The sequence below is a fragment of the Pseudopipra pipra genome, chromosome 3 (assembly GCF_036250125.1).
Source record: "Pseudopipra pipra isolate bDixPip1 chromosome 3, bDixPip1.hap1, whole genome shotgun sequence".
Lineage (NCBI taxonomy): Eukaryota > Metazoa > Chordata > Aves > Passeriformes > Pipridae > Pseudopipra > Pseudopipra pipra.
The window spans coordinates 51,972,673-51,988,263 of NC_087551.1; the positions used below are offsets into that span (position 1 = coordinate 51,972,673).

Here is a 15,591-nt window from a genome sequence, read left to right on the forward strand (position 1 = left end):
ATGGCCAGTACCCCATGGAATAAGTCCTCTGAGGGAAAGAGACACATAAAAATTGCACACATCTGAAATGTGTGCAATTGATGTTCTTTTGTGGCCTTTTATCTATTTCAAAAATTACCCAATATAGAAAAACATTAAAATATGTTGACTGGAACTATCCTTTCATAGTCAACATATTTTATATAAAGAGCTTTCCATAATTTTCCACTTACGTTTTCCATATAAATTACCATTTTGCACTTACAGGTGTTACAATCAAAACCAGCAACAATGAAAATACACAGGAATGGATCTCACCAAAATGCTGAAAGGACTATATTCTTTCCTCACCAGAATCAGTAAAATTTAAACCCTGACAAATGTCAGTGTGACAAGATTTGACAGTAAATTCAAGGAACTTTAAACACAAGTCAAGGGCACCTTTCAAACAAAACAAAAAAATCCATCTGATTCAAAAATCATTTACATCCTTCAAAGGAAAATATATATAATTACCTTTGATAATGTTCGCCTGACATCTTCATGATCCTTCCAAATGGATTTGATCACAGAAGCACTGTTAGCACTCTCTATGACTTTCATTACTGTTGACTTCAAGCTCTGATATTCCTTCATCAGATCAATAAGAATGCAGGACTGCTCCTTTCTGTAGTGTGAAAAGGCTGTGTTAGTACCACTTGTTATCATGTTTCTAAAGGATAGAGAACATGACAGCAATTCACACAGGAAAACAAGGATGCAGTGCTAAACATGATTTGGGCAGCCAAGAAACTCCTAATATTTTGGTTTTACAAATCACTGTGGATCTTAAAATCACAAAACATCTCACTGAAGAGACAGTATGTGAATCACATCTCATATATATCAGATATCAAAGCAACTGATTTCAGCAAAAAAAAAAGACTGAAACTGGAATTCAAACTTCTCAGTTCCTAAGTTAAGCATCTTTTTGATTGGAAAGCATATTAAAATAATGCTCATTTTTTGAAAACTTGTTTAATACGGAGTGTTTTTTTAGTTAAAAAGAAGCAAAAATAAAGACTGAAGCACGCAAGTAAAGTCTGCCTATTTTGTCCTTCAATTGTCACGTGTGCTTTTGGGACTAAAACATTACATTGAACTTACCTGTCATTTTACAGAGAATGGATTAACTGTCTGCTAAAGACAGGCCTAATGTTTTTTTTCCATTCCCTCTCCAGAAAAGCCTATTTATGCTCAAGCAATGGACAGAAATAAAAAAACCTATTCAATCCACTCCTGGTGTTTATACCGAAGAGAGAGAAGGAAGACTAATACTTTGAATATGTTTAGTTGTAGAACAGTGTCAGCGAAAGAAATTCAGGAAACATGACATTGACAAAAAAGAGGAGTAATAGCTTTAGGAGCTGACTCTTCTATGAATGCTCCACAGAGCTCTCCAAAATAAGCAGATTCAGGAGGGTCTAAAATTTTGTCTATATGACAGAGAAAACACTGTTAGTTTTCTTTAAAGATGATCAGGAGGCAGTTAAGACAAAGAAAATGGTATGATAAAACTTTCTACAGTTTTTTTATCTCCTTTTTATCAACTTCCATTGATAAAACTGATCATCTGATCATGTATCATGTATAATCAGTGTAACTGATTATATACTAATGATTATTATGAGCCTGGTCTCTTGGGCAGACAGAAAGACTTCAATCTAAAAATTATTTAGGACCACTGAATATAGAATTATCAGAAACATATATCCAATAGAGACTGAAAATATGTGCTAGAGGGAGAATATGTGCCAGCTAGAGTGATAATCAAATCTCAGAGATTTTTTTACCTTTCAGAAGAGTAAACAATAACAGGAGATGACATGTATGTGTATCTGCAAGTCCTGTACTGAGAACCTATTTATGGCTTTATTAATACTTTGAGTACAGCTGGTACAAATATTCTTCTTTACAATGTGTTTTTATCTACAAGCCTTGGTTTTTATTGTGACTAATATAGCAAGAAGATATGACATGTAATAACTGTGTCTCTTCCCCCATCCTCTCTTTTGGCATCTTAAGCTAAAGATTTACTTACTTTTCATGTATAACTTTCTTGGTGTCCTTCCACAGAGATTCTAAGCAATTTATCTCTTTGTCAGTCTCAGGAGCAAGTGTGATATCTTTTTGGGTTATTTGTTTTGCTTTGCCCATGAGCCACTGGAGTTCATGCTGGTGAGAATTCAGTTCTTCATCTAACTGGTTAAAGATCCTTAATCTGCAAATTAAAAAGCAGGTTTCAAATTTATTCATCTTTACTTTTTTTGCAAGAGAAAGAAGGAAGAAGAAAGAGTGAAACAGTTGCTGTTAGAGTTACTGTGCATAAAGCTCCCTTTTTCTAACATTTTCTACAGTATCTTCAAAAAACAAAGTGTTATCTGAGGTTCTTTTCTGCTACCAGGAGGCTCAGAATATGATTTTTCTGATACATATTCAACTATACAATCACAGACATATACATGTACCTTCACCTCACACAGTCACTTAGAAATATACTCAGATATTTAGATTAATACTTTATTATAGTAAGTGTTTGCAATTCTTTCATCACAGTCTTCAGTTCTGTAAGAGTAGAGATAGTCATGTTATGTGGGATTTCTAATAGCTGTTTAGACCTTAGATTCATTCAGACAAAATATATTTTTCAGACACAGACTTTCATTAGTGTTCTTTCAATATAAAAGATTAGGACTTCCTAAACGTTTTGTGCATGTTCTCCCTCCATCCAAATAGCTCCCTTACTTACAAATTTTTATTAAGTAGATACATATGTTTGGAGTACCCAAGCAGAAAACACACATATGCCTCCAATGCATCATGAAAGGTTTAGAGACTGCAAGAAAGAGTGGAAGTACCAATGTTTTTACCTTTGCTGGAGGGCTTGTATTGTTGCCTCCTTCAGGCCCTCCTTGTCAGCCTTTTCCTCAATATCTTCAATACTCTTCAGTAACTGTTCTCTACGCTCCTTGAAAGATCTTTGCAAGGCTCCAAGTGCTTCTGCCTCACTTTGTTTGGTTCCCAGCAGGTTTTGAACTGTCTCCAGTTCCACACACAGATTATCCACCATCGTCCTGCAGGAGGTCCTCTGCCCAGAAATGCTGTGTTTCAGATGATATTGAGCCTTAGTAAGGGAACCATCCAAACTGATGGCAACAGATTCCAACTTGTTAAGATCTTGAATAACACCACTGAGTTCTTTCTCCAGTAATTCAGATTTGGCTTTATCTATATTCCCTGTTTTCTCCACTGTCTGCTTCAGCTGGTGGAGCACTCCTGATGCAGCCCTTTGGAGCTCTAGGAAAACTCGCAGCTGATCCAGAGTCTCTTGTCTTTGGCTAGTTATTTGACTTGCCTCCTGGAAGATCTGAAAGCAATCTTCAGTCTTTCCCTGCAATGTCTGCTGGTCCTCTGGGCTGCTGAAAGAACACAATTTATCTACATGTTCCTTCAGACTTTGTAACTGCTGTTTCTTACTTTCAACTTCCATTGAGTGGTTCTATGGGAAAGAAAGAAAAGGGGGCTTAGTTTCTTCTTCCAATCAAGAGCTTAGGAAACATTTTAGTACTAAATTTAGGACTGAAACAAGTACTACCGAGGGGTTTCCAGTAGGAATAATTCAGTGTTACAATTTTGCTTTAAACTTGTCAAATAACAGAAATCTGTATGTGACTGCAAGAGCATACTGGTCTTTAAACAAATAAATTGCTTGCTAATTTTAGATGGGTATTTAGCTGAATGCACTGTACAATTCCTCTGTCTTTAATATTTACATCCAAAAGTTTACCTTATTGTGAGATGCAGCTAGTTGTTGATCAGCTGTGTTTATCTCTGAAGTGGCTTGTAGTTCAGCAAGAAATTGCTTAATCCAGTCTGAAAACATGAGCAGGAGCTCATCAAACTGCCCATGCTCAGCAACAAGAGATTGAAGGAAGTTGATCCTATAGAATGTCAGATGTAAATATGAAAGCACTTGATGTAAATTAATCACTACCTGTAATCAAAACTACAGCTGACTGGTCAGCATTAAAATCAATGCCAGATGCAAGGAAAGAAAGAAATGTCAATTTATTTTGAGAATGTGATTACTCCTGTGTTGATTTCTTAACTGGGGAATAACAAAACATCTGAAAGCACATTTGGCTCTTCCCTGTTTACATGGTTTCATTTAGATCAACGGTTAGAAGTGCCCCAAACAATCAAGGTACATTCTTCACCTTTTCTTCATGGGGCTAGTCCCATCAGAAAGAACAGTGAAATATTTAATTAAACACTGAATTAAAGCTTAACTTTAATTTTCAGACAGAGCAATTCTGTTTGCCTTACCATCTGCAACACTGAATATAAAGTGAAAGTCTTATGAATTTGGGCAGGGAGTGAGGAACTGCATGCTCAACTTTCACTGAAGTAAGTGAGGATCAAGTCTGCTCAGAGGAACACAATTTAAAGGAAGGATGTGTCCAGAGGAGTACTCAGCAGAACTGTTTCTAAACCTTGACCTTAAAAAAGACCTTGCAATTTACCTTCTCATTTCTCTTAGAAATTTCTCTACCTAATTTTCAACATATAGATCATTATATTGTAAAACAATCATACTGATAATAGTAGATTATGTCATTGATCAGGATTTATTATTTAAGCTACATTAAAAATAGCAAAATACAAGTGTTCATCATGAAATGGATTGAAATCTAAATATATGATAACATATAGTTTCAAAAAAAGAGACAGTTTTCCTGAGCTTATCATGAGCCAGGAGCCTAACAACTGAGCATTTATGGCAAATAAAAGCTTCAAAGGGGGTTAAAGAATACAATAGTATGGCTTTGTACAAGATAAAGCATATAACTGAAAAAATAAAGAGTAGGTATTAAGAGATTTTGGAAGTTACCTGGGAAATTTTAACCGAGGAAATGCAACATTACCTTCATTTCCTGCCCTGCACTCCTTCAAACAGAACTCTTTTACCAAAAAAATAGGGAGAGCGTATGTCAAAAAAGTCAGCATCATAAAAGCGTGGGATTCGCAATCCCCCATTCCTGGGAGTTCAGGGTTCAGTATCGATCCTAAACCTTTGTTTTCCTAATGGTAATATGTAAAAAACATGTTTTGGGATTGGGATTCCTCATCTGGATATTGCTTACTTTACATGTAAAAAACACTCTGAAGCACAAACCTTTTATCAACAGTTTGTGGCAAAGCTTTCCACCTCTCATCCAGCTCTTCAAATTTTTCTTTTATTGTTTTCACACACTGGTTCGAAGCTGTTGGAAATAGCGACTCATTTAACTGTAATAGGCTGTCATAGACTGAAGCATGGGACACAATATCTGCTTGCAAATCCTGGGAAAACAGTGGATGGTAAAACCTTTAGATTAAGAAGAGCATCGCATTATGCAAAATAACAAAAATAATAAAAAGATAGCTACAGATTTCCAGTACAGTACTTTTGAAACAAGTAAGTGAGCACAGTCAAATTCTTGGAGGAGCAGAGGTCTATTAGGACAAGCATGTACTTAACACCTCTCAGACAGATAAATCTGCAACAGTAGAGATTCATAAAAGTTGAGTTTTTTGCCTTTAGGACAAAGTGTGATCTTTCCATATGGCTCTACTGTATGATGACAGTGGCTAAAATCAAGACCACATTTTGCAGCATATTTCGTGTGCACTAATAGAATTGTGAGGAAATGTTGCAAATTGGCTCATAAAACATCCTCAAAACTCCAAAAAAAAAGCAAAGCAAAAGAGTTTTGCTTTTCTTCAGTAATATTTAAAACTGAAATTATGGACTACTTGGCTTCAAGGAAGGTATAAAAGATGCTACCTTTGGCCAATTGCTTCATATTATTCTAAAAACAAATGGCAAAAAATCCAAGGAAATTTAGAACAGGATGAAAGTCCTGTGTTTTTTTAAAAAAATCAGAAATCAGAATTTCTTTGTGATTTCAAAAACTGAGTATTTTTTCATCTGAGCAAATTTTCTCACATTCAAAAAAAATCAAACAAATGTAATATTGACTAACAAAGGAATTTCTCTAGAGAATGGATCCTCTGGCAAGCAGACCCTTGTTCTTCATTGACAGATAATAGGATACATCAGAGCATTTTTCTTTTTTCTTGAGCTGGCATATTATAGTTAGAAGTAACATTCTTCCTGTGATTCTTGTCTTTGAGAAATAACAACAGTGATAATGTAATATTTTCTAAGACATTTCCAACGCCCAGAATCAAGTGACTTGTCAGACTATAACTGAGCAAGTCCATCCTTCAAAAGACACAGAAATACACCAGAAAATGTAGGGGGACAATATTTCAGTTGAAACATACCTGCAGTGACTGCAGTTCATTTTCCAGCTTAACTCTATCAGCAGAAACATACTGCTCTGAAGGCTGGGCTGTAGCTTCACATCCCTCCAACCAGGCCAGGAAGGCAGGGAGCTCCTTCTCCTGCCTAACAAAATCACAACACAGGTTACCAAGTCATCCCCTCACTCCCACAGTGACCACAGTCTCTGTGTCCATCATAACAGATGTGAGAGTTTACTCACTTCTGCCACTGAGCCAGAAGAGTCTCTAATAAGGTCTGTTTCTCTTTAACATTTTCTAGCACTTTTTCATATTTCTGCTGTAATGCTGCGACCTCCTGAGCAGCTTTTTCTTTGTTGGCCACCTTACGGACACTGGCTGAGAGAGAGGCCAGAGTGCTGCTCAGTTTTTCCACTGCATGACAAAGGTCCTAATGAACATGTAAAAGAAGTCACATACATAAAAAACAGAGTTACTAACAACAGCGGGAAAAATTCTGTACTCCTACTCATAAGTTTGAAGCAATGCTACATCCATCAGATCATGAAGTCACTGCTTAGCTAACATATTGCTCGGGTCTATCTCATATACACGTGTTCCAAGCATATCAATGAACTAGCTTGTGGTGGGGAAGACTTTCCTAAAACAGTGCTAAAGAAAAAAACTTGGCAACAACAGAGTCAGATCTGAATGGGCATGCAACAAAACATCATCCATGTAGCACAGAGGTCTACATTCAGAAAAGAGCTCCAAATTCCTTAAAAAGTGTCTAAGAGTTGCTTTAATTTATATCCAGTAAACACAAAACCACACTCCAACATGTGAGGACTACCAGACTTGCAGTCTATGTCATGCCATAGGAGAAGTAACGAACAGTTACTAGAAACTTCTGTCAGTATCAGCTAAAGTTATTTTTTATACAAATGGCACCAGATGCTGACTAGACTTTGGGGTGTTGCCATTTCTAGGAAGTTGGGAAACTTGTCCATATGAAAATGATTGAAATGTAGCGCAATGAGTTAGAAAAGCACAAAATGAAATAGATTTAAGACCACTAAAGTTCCAATTCACAGGTGTGCAATAGTAACAACAAAAGTAATAGTTATAAATACAAGAAATCATATATAGGAGGAAATGTGAATTATACAGGAAAAAAGCTTCTGATAATTTCCCATTAAGGCATTTAACCATCATGATCCCCTAGGCAGAACAAGACTTTACAATAGTGTACTCAGCATATTCATAATGTTTAAAAGCCAATAACAAGGGTGACTAAAAGTGCTTTCTGAATAAATTCTCCATATATAAAGTACTTTTCCTCAACAAGTATAAAGCTTGTTTGAAGCAGACAGGTCAGGTCTCCCTTGCATATAGGCTTTGCGAGTAGTTATCACTAAGCTCAGAAGAAATTACATGTATTTTACGGCAAGAACAATCTGAGTAAAATTTTTTATAATAATTTCTTAGAAAAAAAGGCAATGATTATTGTGGGAAGAACACATCAGAACTTATAGACAAAAATATAGACAAATTCCCTGAGATTACGGATCATTTATAGTTTGAATATGAATCCAATATTAGTTTTCCTTTTGTAATGGACTGAACCAAATGTCCAAACAGCCATGGTTTCTGGATCACAGATAAAAGTGAAACTCTGTCCAGTCTCCGCATTGTCCAAGAAAAACTACTTCTAAGGATATATTTTTTAAATCACAGAGTTACCTATACCAAGATCCAAGTTTCATGAAAGTCTTAGAGGAAAAATATCTAACAGAATTGTTTATTATCTTTTATTTTTCATAATGTTTTAGATGCATGAAATTAAAAACAGTAACCTGAAGGATTAAGTCATACTTTTAGGCTTTCCTTTCTCTAGATTGGGGAAGAAACTCTCGAGGCCTGTCTGAAATGGTGACAAGAAATAGCTGAGGAAGTACTTAAGCCTTCCCTAACTCAGGCAGGCAGCCCTTGCCTCCTTCTGCCTCCACCCTGGACTGTGTGGCATCAGGCAGCCCCCAGTCTGAAGGTTACTGGCATTTCTGTAAGGAGGTCAGTGTGATACCGTTTCCCTAGAGTCAGTGAGGGGATTAGCTGGCCACATGCTCACCGTGCAATCCTGAAGGGCTGCATACGTTGCTGCTGCTGAAGAGCACGATGTGAGAGGCTCAGTCAGCTTAGCTTCAAATTCAGACACTGCCTGCTGCGCCTATGAAAAAAAGGCAAACCAGAATTTAAAACCAGCAGGAATTACATAAATGATTCCTTAAATAACATCTTTTAAATGCTTAGTGCTAAGAGAATATTATATCCTAAGCCTTTGTAGGGCTGAGTGTCTTTTGAAGTTAAAAGATGCTAACTGTGCTCAGCTCCTCCTGACTGGCACAATAATAGTATTTAAATTATTTTCCTTACAAGCTCCAATCAAGTCAAGATTGAAGTTACAGTGTTTGTAAGAAGTATGGATGTGGTTTATTAGTGCAATGTGGATGTGGTGCAATAGTGCAATATGCAGGAGAATCACTAAGGTTTTCTAAAAGACAGCATAATTTTTAAGTGTGTATATTTCAGCACCTTTCTAAAGCTGCCTTTTAAGTAATTGAAAGCACAAATTTATGTATCTAGGTCTTGCAATTACTTTCAGATCTACTTATTTATTTTAGTCCATCTTATTATAATATACATTTTATACTCAATTTTTGAAAAATATAGAGTAATTCTATAAATTGCTGCAAATAATCCATTAAATTTTGCATTGTCTACCTGTTTAAGACTTTCTTCATATTTCTGCTGTGCTGATGCGTTCCCTGTGATTGTTCCTTCCAGTCTCTGTGCATGATCTCTTAGCTCTTCCCAATACCTTTTGACCTGAGTCAGTTTGGCTTTAATATGTGCACGTTCTCCAGAGGTAACAAACTGGGAAAAATACTCGGCTTCCTCTTCTAGTTTTAAGATTCCAGTTATTTTACCATCTATCTCTTTATTAATAACCTAAAATGTAAAGTAAAGATAAAAAGAAGAAAAATAGGGTTTTAATTATCAGAATAATATTTTCCAATTACTTTTATTACTTGAGCTACTAATATCTTTCATCAAAAATATATGAGGAGAGTTCATTAACCACTTGAAAAAACTTGTAACAAAAATCTTTAATATGGCCTGTAAATATCCTTTTTCTTCTTGAAACTAGCACGGGCAGAGGTTTAAAATACAGCCTACCCTAAAAACAGTGTGTACAAAGAGCAATTAGAATTGGCTGAGGTGCATATTTTTCTAAGTAGACAGGATAGTTCATATTTTTAGCATCTCTTACTTCACAGTAATGTTATACACAATTCTCTTTAAGATTCAAAATAAATAGAAGATCAAAAAATGTGAATGTAACTGAAAAATATTGTTAAGGAGCTGAACCCCAACAGTTGGTTACTTACGTTTAATAAGTTTTCAAGTACTAACAAAATAAAACAAGCTATGATTTAAAAAACAATTGAGAGTGTTTTAATTTTCTAATTTAAAATACTAAGGTATAATAAAGGATAAATTTAATTAGATGATAAGGTGGGGTGAGTGTGCCCTTAGGCAGAGTGTTAGATAAAGAACCACATTACAATGTAAACAGGAAACCATGAAACAGGGGTGATAATGGTCTTTGGTACTTTTCATCTGTCTTGTACATCAGCTAGTAAATACGAATTAGCAAATTAGCAATGGCTTTATCACCTTCATGACAGCAACTGTCTCCTATTATTTTGCACTTGGTTTTATTACAAATTAGAAGAAAACCTGGCAGCTACAACACCCAAGAAATAAACTTATAGTGTATCACATTCAGTGGCTATTTATTCAATAAGCACCAATGAACTTGGAAAAAAGTTTTTTTTCACAACAGTTTTTTTTAAAATTACTGTTAATGTATCATGTCCACAGAGTTCTTCTCAAAAGTAATGGAAAACACTCATTGGGAGAAATCTGAAAGAGCCAAAAGTTTTCTTTGAAACTGAAATAGGCAATAGCATTCTCAGATATAAAAATGTTAAGATATGTATGTATATGAAATCAACCAAAAACTTTCTTGAAATTGCACTCTCAAAGCAGAGGAAGTACCCAACTTCTGTTATAATTGTGATAAAAATACAGTAGCTTTCTTGTCATTAGAAAGCTCAGAATTGGCTTACTGCAACATTCAGTCAAAAATTAGCAGGGTGATTGTCAGAAAAAAAGGTGGTACTATAAGAATTTATAGTGTCTCTTTATGCAATATATTCTGAATTAATTCAGATTATAAAATATCTTTTTTGCATGAGAATATGGTGCTGAGGAAAAATACTGGATTTGCAGCCCTGAAGCTGACATTATCTAACAATGCAGCAGATACAAATGAGGCAGTGCTTTCTCACTCCTACACTATTCTGTTAAATTCACTCAGTTACATAAAAGAAGGTGGATAATTGAGGCCTTCAAACTCTCACTGAGTCTGCCACTAATGGTAACTACTTGTGATAACCATCATTTTGTCCCACAGGAATTTTGGAGAAATGTGTAGGTGAAAATCTGGCTCTGCTGAAGTCGTCAGGGCTTTGCAATCAATGTCACCAAAAGCAGAATATTACCACTAAGATGTAGGTTCATTACATTTAGCTGACCCCAGGTTTTTTATCTGGTCAGCCAAAGATATCAAGGAACACACAATTTTTTATTCATTTGCCTTATGTTGCAATACTCATTACTGATAGAAATGTACTAGAAATTATGAATGAAGTATGCTGATTGGTGTTGTGACAGAGTAACTCATCAGGAAAATTACAACAAAATATGACAAATTCTTCAAAAGCAGGCACAAAGCAATGCTGCTGAAGTAGACCTCCATCTAGGTCCATGAGGTTAGATGACTTGTTTCACATGTCACTGATAAAGCTCATCTGTTCACCTGCGGTACAATGACGTCCCCAATGCCTTATCTGGAGGATTTCCTCTGCTTCATGTCTGTTCGCTCAGATCATAGAATCATAAAATTAGCTGGGTTGGAAGGGACCTCCGAGATCATCAAGTCCAACCCTTGATCCACTACTGCCATGGTTACTAGACCATGGCACTAAGTGCCACATCCAGTCTCATCTTAAAAACTTCCAGGGACGGAGAATTCACCACTTCCCTGGGCAGCCCAATGTTTATAAACATCATCCGCTGACCATTTTCTTTTTCTCATGGTGTTTCAATGTGTAAGAATTATGGTGGAATTTTCAGAAACTTTCAATGTAGTGTAAAAATCACTGCTTATCTGTATGTATAGTAAGGAATGGCCTTTCTGGGAAGTTGGCTGGAATAGGCTAGCAGGGCTTAAGTGGGCTCCATTTAGAGCAATGCAAGTAATTAGAGTAAAGCAATATTAGTATACTTTGATGCACTTATTTTCTGTCTTAAACATTGGAATCCTGTCCATCAATTACTGAAAAACAAGAAAACATGACAAAGTATGCCACTGGAATAAGCGCATACACATTATTTCACAAGGAAACTGGTTTTGAACTGCTGTGGTGATGAAGCAAGAACTCAAGCATTGTTTTATTCTTCAATGATGAACTCAAGAGATTTTATTTATTTTGTGTATGCAAAGTTGTGAACAAATTAAGAACAGGAAAGTCTCTTGATAAATTGTTTGTATCACATGAAACAAGGGCCTTAAGGGATCCTTTGGAAATATTTAGTGCCAAGCTGGTCTGCAAGCAGCTGCACACCTGTGCACCTTAGGAAGCACAAGTGGGTCACAGACTAGAGAAAATGGCAACGTGCATGAGGTACTGAGAAATCCTATACCCTTAGAAACATGCTGTTTCAGAGAAGGTACATTTTAAATGAAAGGGAGGATACGAAGTCAGCCCTTGAAATGCAGTGCTTGGAGACAATACGCATCTCAGTTAGTAATATGAAACTAAATCACTATTTGTCTATATCTACAGGAATGTTCACAGACAAGTGTATATACACACGACAGTTAAATATAATAGCAATAAATGGTATGTAGGTTTTCAAGCTACCAAGAGCAATAGTTTCTTTATTATTTCAGCATAAAAGATACATAGATCAAGTTATAAGTTTAGCTTGCAAGATTAAAATCAAGTTCTATAGCCACTAGCTAATATATGTTTTAAAAAACCCAAACCTTGTGTTTATGCAGCTGTTTTGTAAATCAGTTCAGATTACTCAAAAAATAAGAAGAGCATAAATTATATTTTTAACCACACACACGAAGTCTTCATATATGTAAACTAAACACTGAAAGAGAAGGCAGCCTGTAAGAATTTTCCTTTAGTTTATGTAAAACCTTACGGCTTGGTAGAGTCATGTATAAAATGGTACATTATCATGGTAGTTTTGAAACATGTAAAATGTCTCTTCTCCCATTGGCTTCTAGCAAAATGACAGATAAACGGGCTTTCAATGCTAAATGTAACAAGAACTAATCACCTTGATTTGGCTGATCTGTATGTCCAAAGGAGATGATGATGTTTCCAAAGTTTCCAGTTCTTTTTCTTGTTCAGCTATCCAGATGGACAGAGCTTCATAATTATTGCCAAAATGATCCCACTTGTTTTTCACCATTTCCATGCTTTTAATACTAAAATTAACCAAATTAATTAGAGAGAATAAACAGTTTAATATAATGAAGCTGCCCATATTCTTGTTAAAATAAAAATGGAATTTATTCAACCTACAGGAGGATCTTTAAAAAACTCCTGGTTTTAGAGGACCAAGTTGTGTATCTAAATTCAAACTTGGTTCTCTCTTAGACTGTGCACCAAATTCAAACAGTTATATGAGCCACAGTGGGGACACCAAAAGGTAAAAGAAAGTACAGCTTTATTCATCAGCTGTACAAGAATCTCTTCACTGCAGGAAGGGAAGGGAAAAGGAACATCAATAGGATTTCTATGAAATAATATGGAATTATGATTATATCAGAAATCTAAATATTTAGATAACTGAGTGCATAGATTTTAATCATTTAGTCCCTAGATCAGAATCATTACAATGTGTAATGTGGATGCACACATAGCCACCAGTGCTTGACTGCTTTATTAATCTTGCTTTTTCATAACAGCAATCTCCCCATCTTACAGGAAGTTTGTGTTTTCTGCTGCAATGATTTCATATCAAGCCAAAGAATGAACAACAGATGCGACTCAACTCCCTCAAAGTTAATAGGTTTATGTTCTTTGAAACATACATTATAGGTATGTTAAACAGAGACAGATTATGACTGACTATTCTATGTCTTAGATAGCAAGCAAAGCACCTTTTTTTTTTGTCACCAGTAAGAAGTCTAAGACCATTATACAAGGCCTAACAGCATTAAATTCCAGTATACAAGTTTCTGCTCCTTTCAAGTCATTGTAAAGAAACCAGTACTAACGTAGGCCCTGCACACAGTTTGCAAAACACACATTTTCTATTTCACTGAAAATATTAAAACTCCACCATAAAAGTTTGAATATTACAAAATTTCAAAATACATGTTCCTTTTAAATATAGCCTTAAAAACCATTCCATGTCAAAAAGTTTTTAACTTTTTTCCCCCCTTATTAAAGCTAGAGGAAGCTTTAAGAAAAGATGTAGTCTAAAAATGTAAAAATTAGTATTTTTATTTTTTCTTATTTATTTTCAAAATAAAAAAAAAATTAGGAGTGTCAACAGCCATTTACTGATAAGAGTGTATGCAAATTCAAGTTACTTGTAAGAAATCAATGTGCAAAAATACTTCACTCAAGACCAGCCCAAGGAAATAAAACTGGAAGTCAGAACCAAGGGACCAAACGAGTGACATAACTGCTGAAAATCCTTCACTTTTGTATCTGCTTTTCTGATAGTTTTAGGAAAGCTGCAGACTATAAAGAATATCATCCCAAACAGACTGCACAGGTGTCCATGTTCTCCTTGGAAAACAGGTGTGCTAAGTTCTTGCTGTGAAGAGCTGCTTAAACTTTTCACTCCTTTTCCTGTTCATTGGCATTGTATGTACCTTATGTATTTAGAATACCTTCACTTAAAATTACTTGTCCAAGATTTTTATTGGTGATGCAAGTTAAAACATAACCCTTACACACTTATTATATGTTCTCTACACTCACTACAGAGAGTTGTATATATTTGCATGTTTTACAGAAGGGATTTCATTTCTTATTATTTGTCACATTACCACAGATATCCTGTAAAATGCATATATTCACCTAAAATTATTTCATATCAACATTGGAAGGGTATATATATCAATGATGACTTTCATTTAAAAATAGGTGACATCATTTAAAAAATAAATATTCATTGTTGGAAGGGTGATTTTCTTGGATTGAAAAATCACACTAGTTTTCTCTCTAATAGTGAAAAAAATTATGTATAAAGTAAGGTATTCAGTAAGAGATGGTAGAATTTGACCACAAATCACTGTAGCACGTCATACTGGAGAAAATATTATATAAAAAATTAGATAACAATTTACTGCAAAGGCTAGTTATTCTGGCTTATAACTGTTCTTCTACATCAGGAAGAAAATGGCACTAAATTAAAATCAGATTAGTATGGCAGTGGTCAATATGGGAAAAAAAATCCCAATAATTTGGGCATTGCCCTCGCTCATATTCAGATAGAGGTGGTGGTACCTGCTTAAACTTACACAGCAAATTATTCTACAGAGTAATTCTAGTAAGACAAGATATATGTGCTAATTCTATCTATTACTTGTGTATCAGATCTAGTATGTGCAAAAAATAATTTCGTACATATATATAAATGTAGGCATGTATGGATAAAAGGAGAATAGCAACTGAAGTTGAGTAACTGCGTTGCTTATTTGAGAGAAGGAATTAAATTTTTATGAATACAAAAAGCTACAAATATTTAACAAGCTTCCCTTGGAGTTTGAACTTTTAATTTTTCAACAAAATTTGGCAAATTATGCCTTCGATTTTGCAGCAGCAGAAGCAGCTTTTGATATTGCCTATGAAATATAATTGGGCATTCAGCTAAGATGAAGGCACTTCTTGACACTCCTAAGGAGAAAGTGGAATACGGAAAACTGAGGCAAATAGGGTAAATGTGCTGCTGTCATACTTGCACTGAGTTTTTTCTTTCTGAAAGAGTCCAGTACCTCAAGAATGAGCTTAATTATCCCTTCTTTACAAGACTGGGACTTAAAGATAAGTGACAGGTTAAATGTAACTAACTTCTATTAACTATATATTATTAAAAAAAATATTTGCACACACTCTTTTG

General features: G+C 35.2%; 1 protein-coding gene across 21 annotated transcripts in view; it reads right to left on the reverse strand.

Annotated features, from left to right (window-relative positions):
• Positions 1-15,591, reverse strand: part of SYNE1 (spectrin repeat containing nuclear envelope protein 1) — a 306,116-nt gene that overhangs the window by 177,459 nt on the left and 113,066 nt on the right. For all 21 annotated transcript variants that reach the window (XM_064649158.1, XM_064649165.1, XM_064649163.1 and 18 more), the window contains 10 exons: positions 12,790-12,940; positions 9,088-9,315; positions 8,435-8,533; positions 6,570-6,757; positions 6,349-6,472; positions 5,195-5,361; positions 3,806-3,959; positions 2,889-3,517; positions 2,060-2,239; positions 496-646 (listed from right to left, as the gene is read on the reverse strand). In XM_064649158.1, the coding sequence (XP_064505228.1) occupies positions 496-646; positions 2,060-2,239; positions 2,889-3,517; positions 3,806-3,959; positions 5,195-5,361; positions 6,349-6,472; positions 6,570-6,757; positions 8,435-8,533; positions 9,088-9,315; positions 12,790-12,940 (2,071 nt within the window). The remainder of the gene's footprint in view (positions 1-495; positions 647-2,059; positions 2,240-2,888; positions 3,518-3,805; positions 3,960-5,194; positions 5,362-6,348; positions 6,473-6,569; positions 6,758-8,434; positions 8,534-9,087; positions 9,316-12,789; positions 12,941-15,591) is intronic.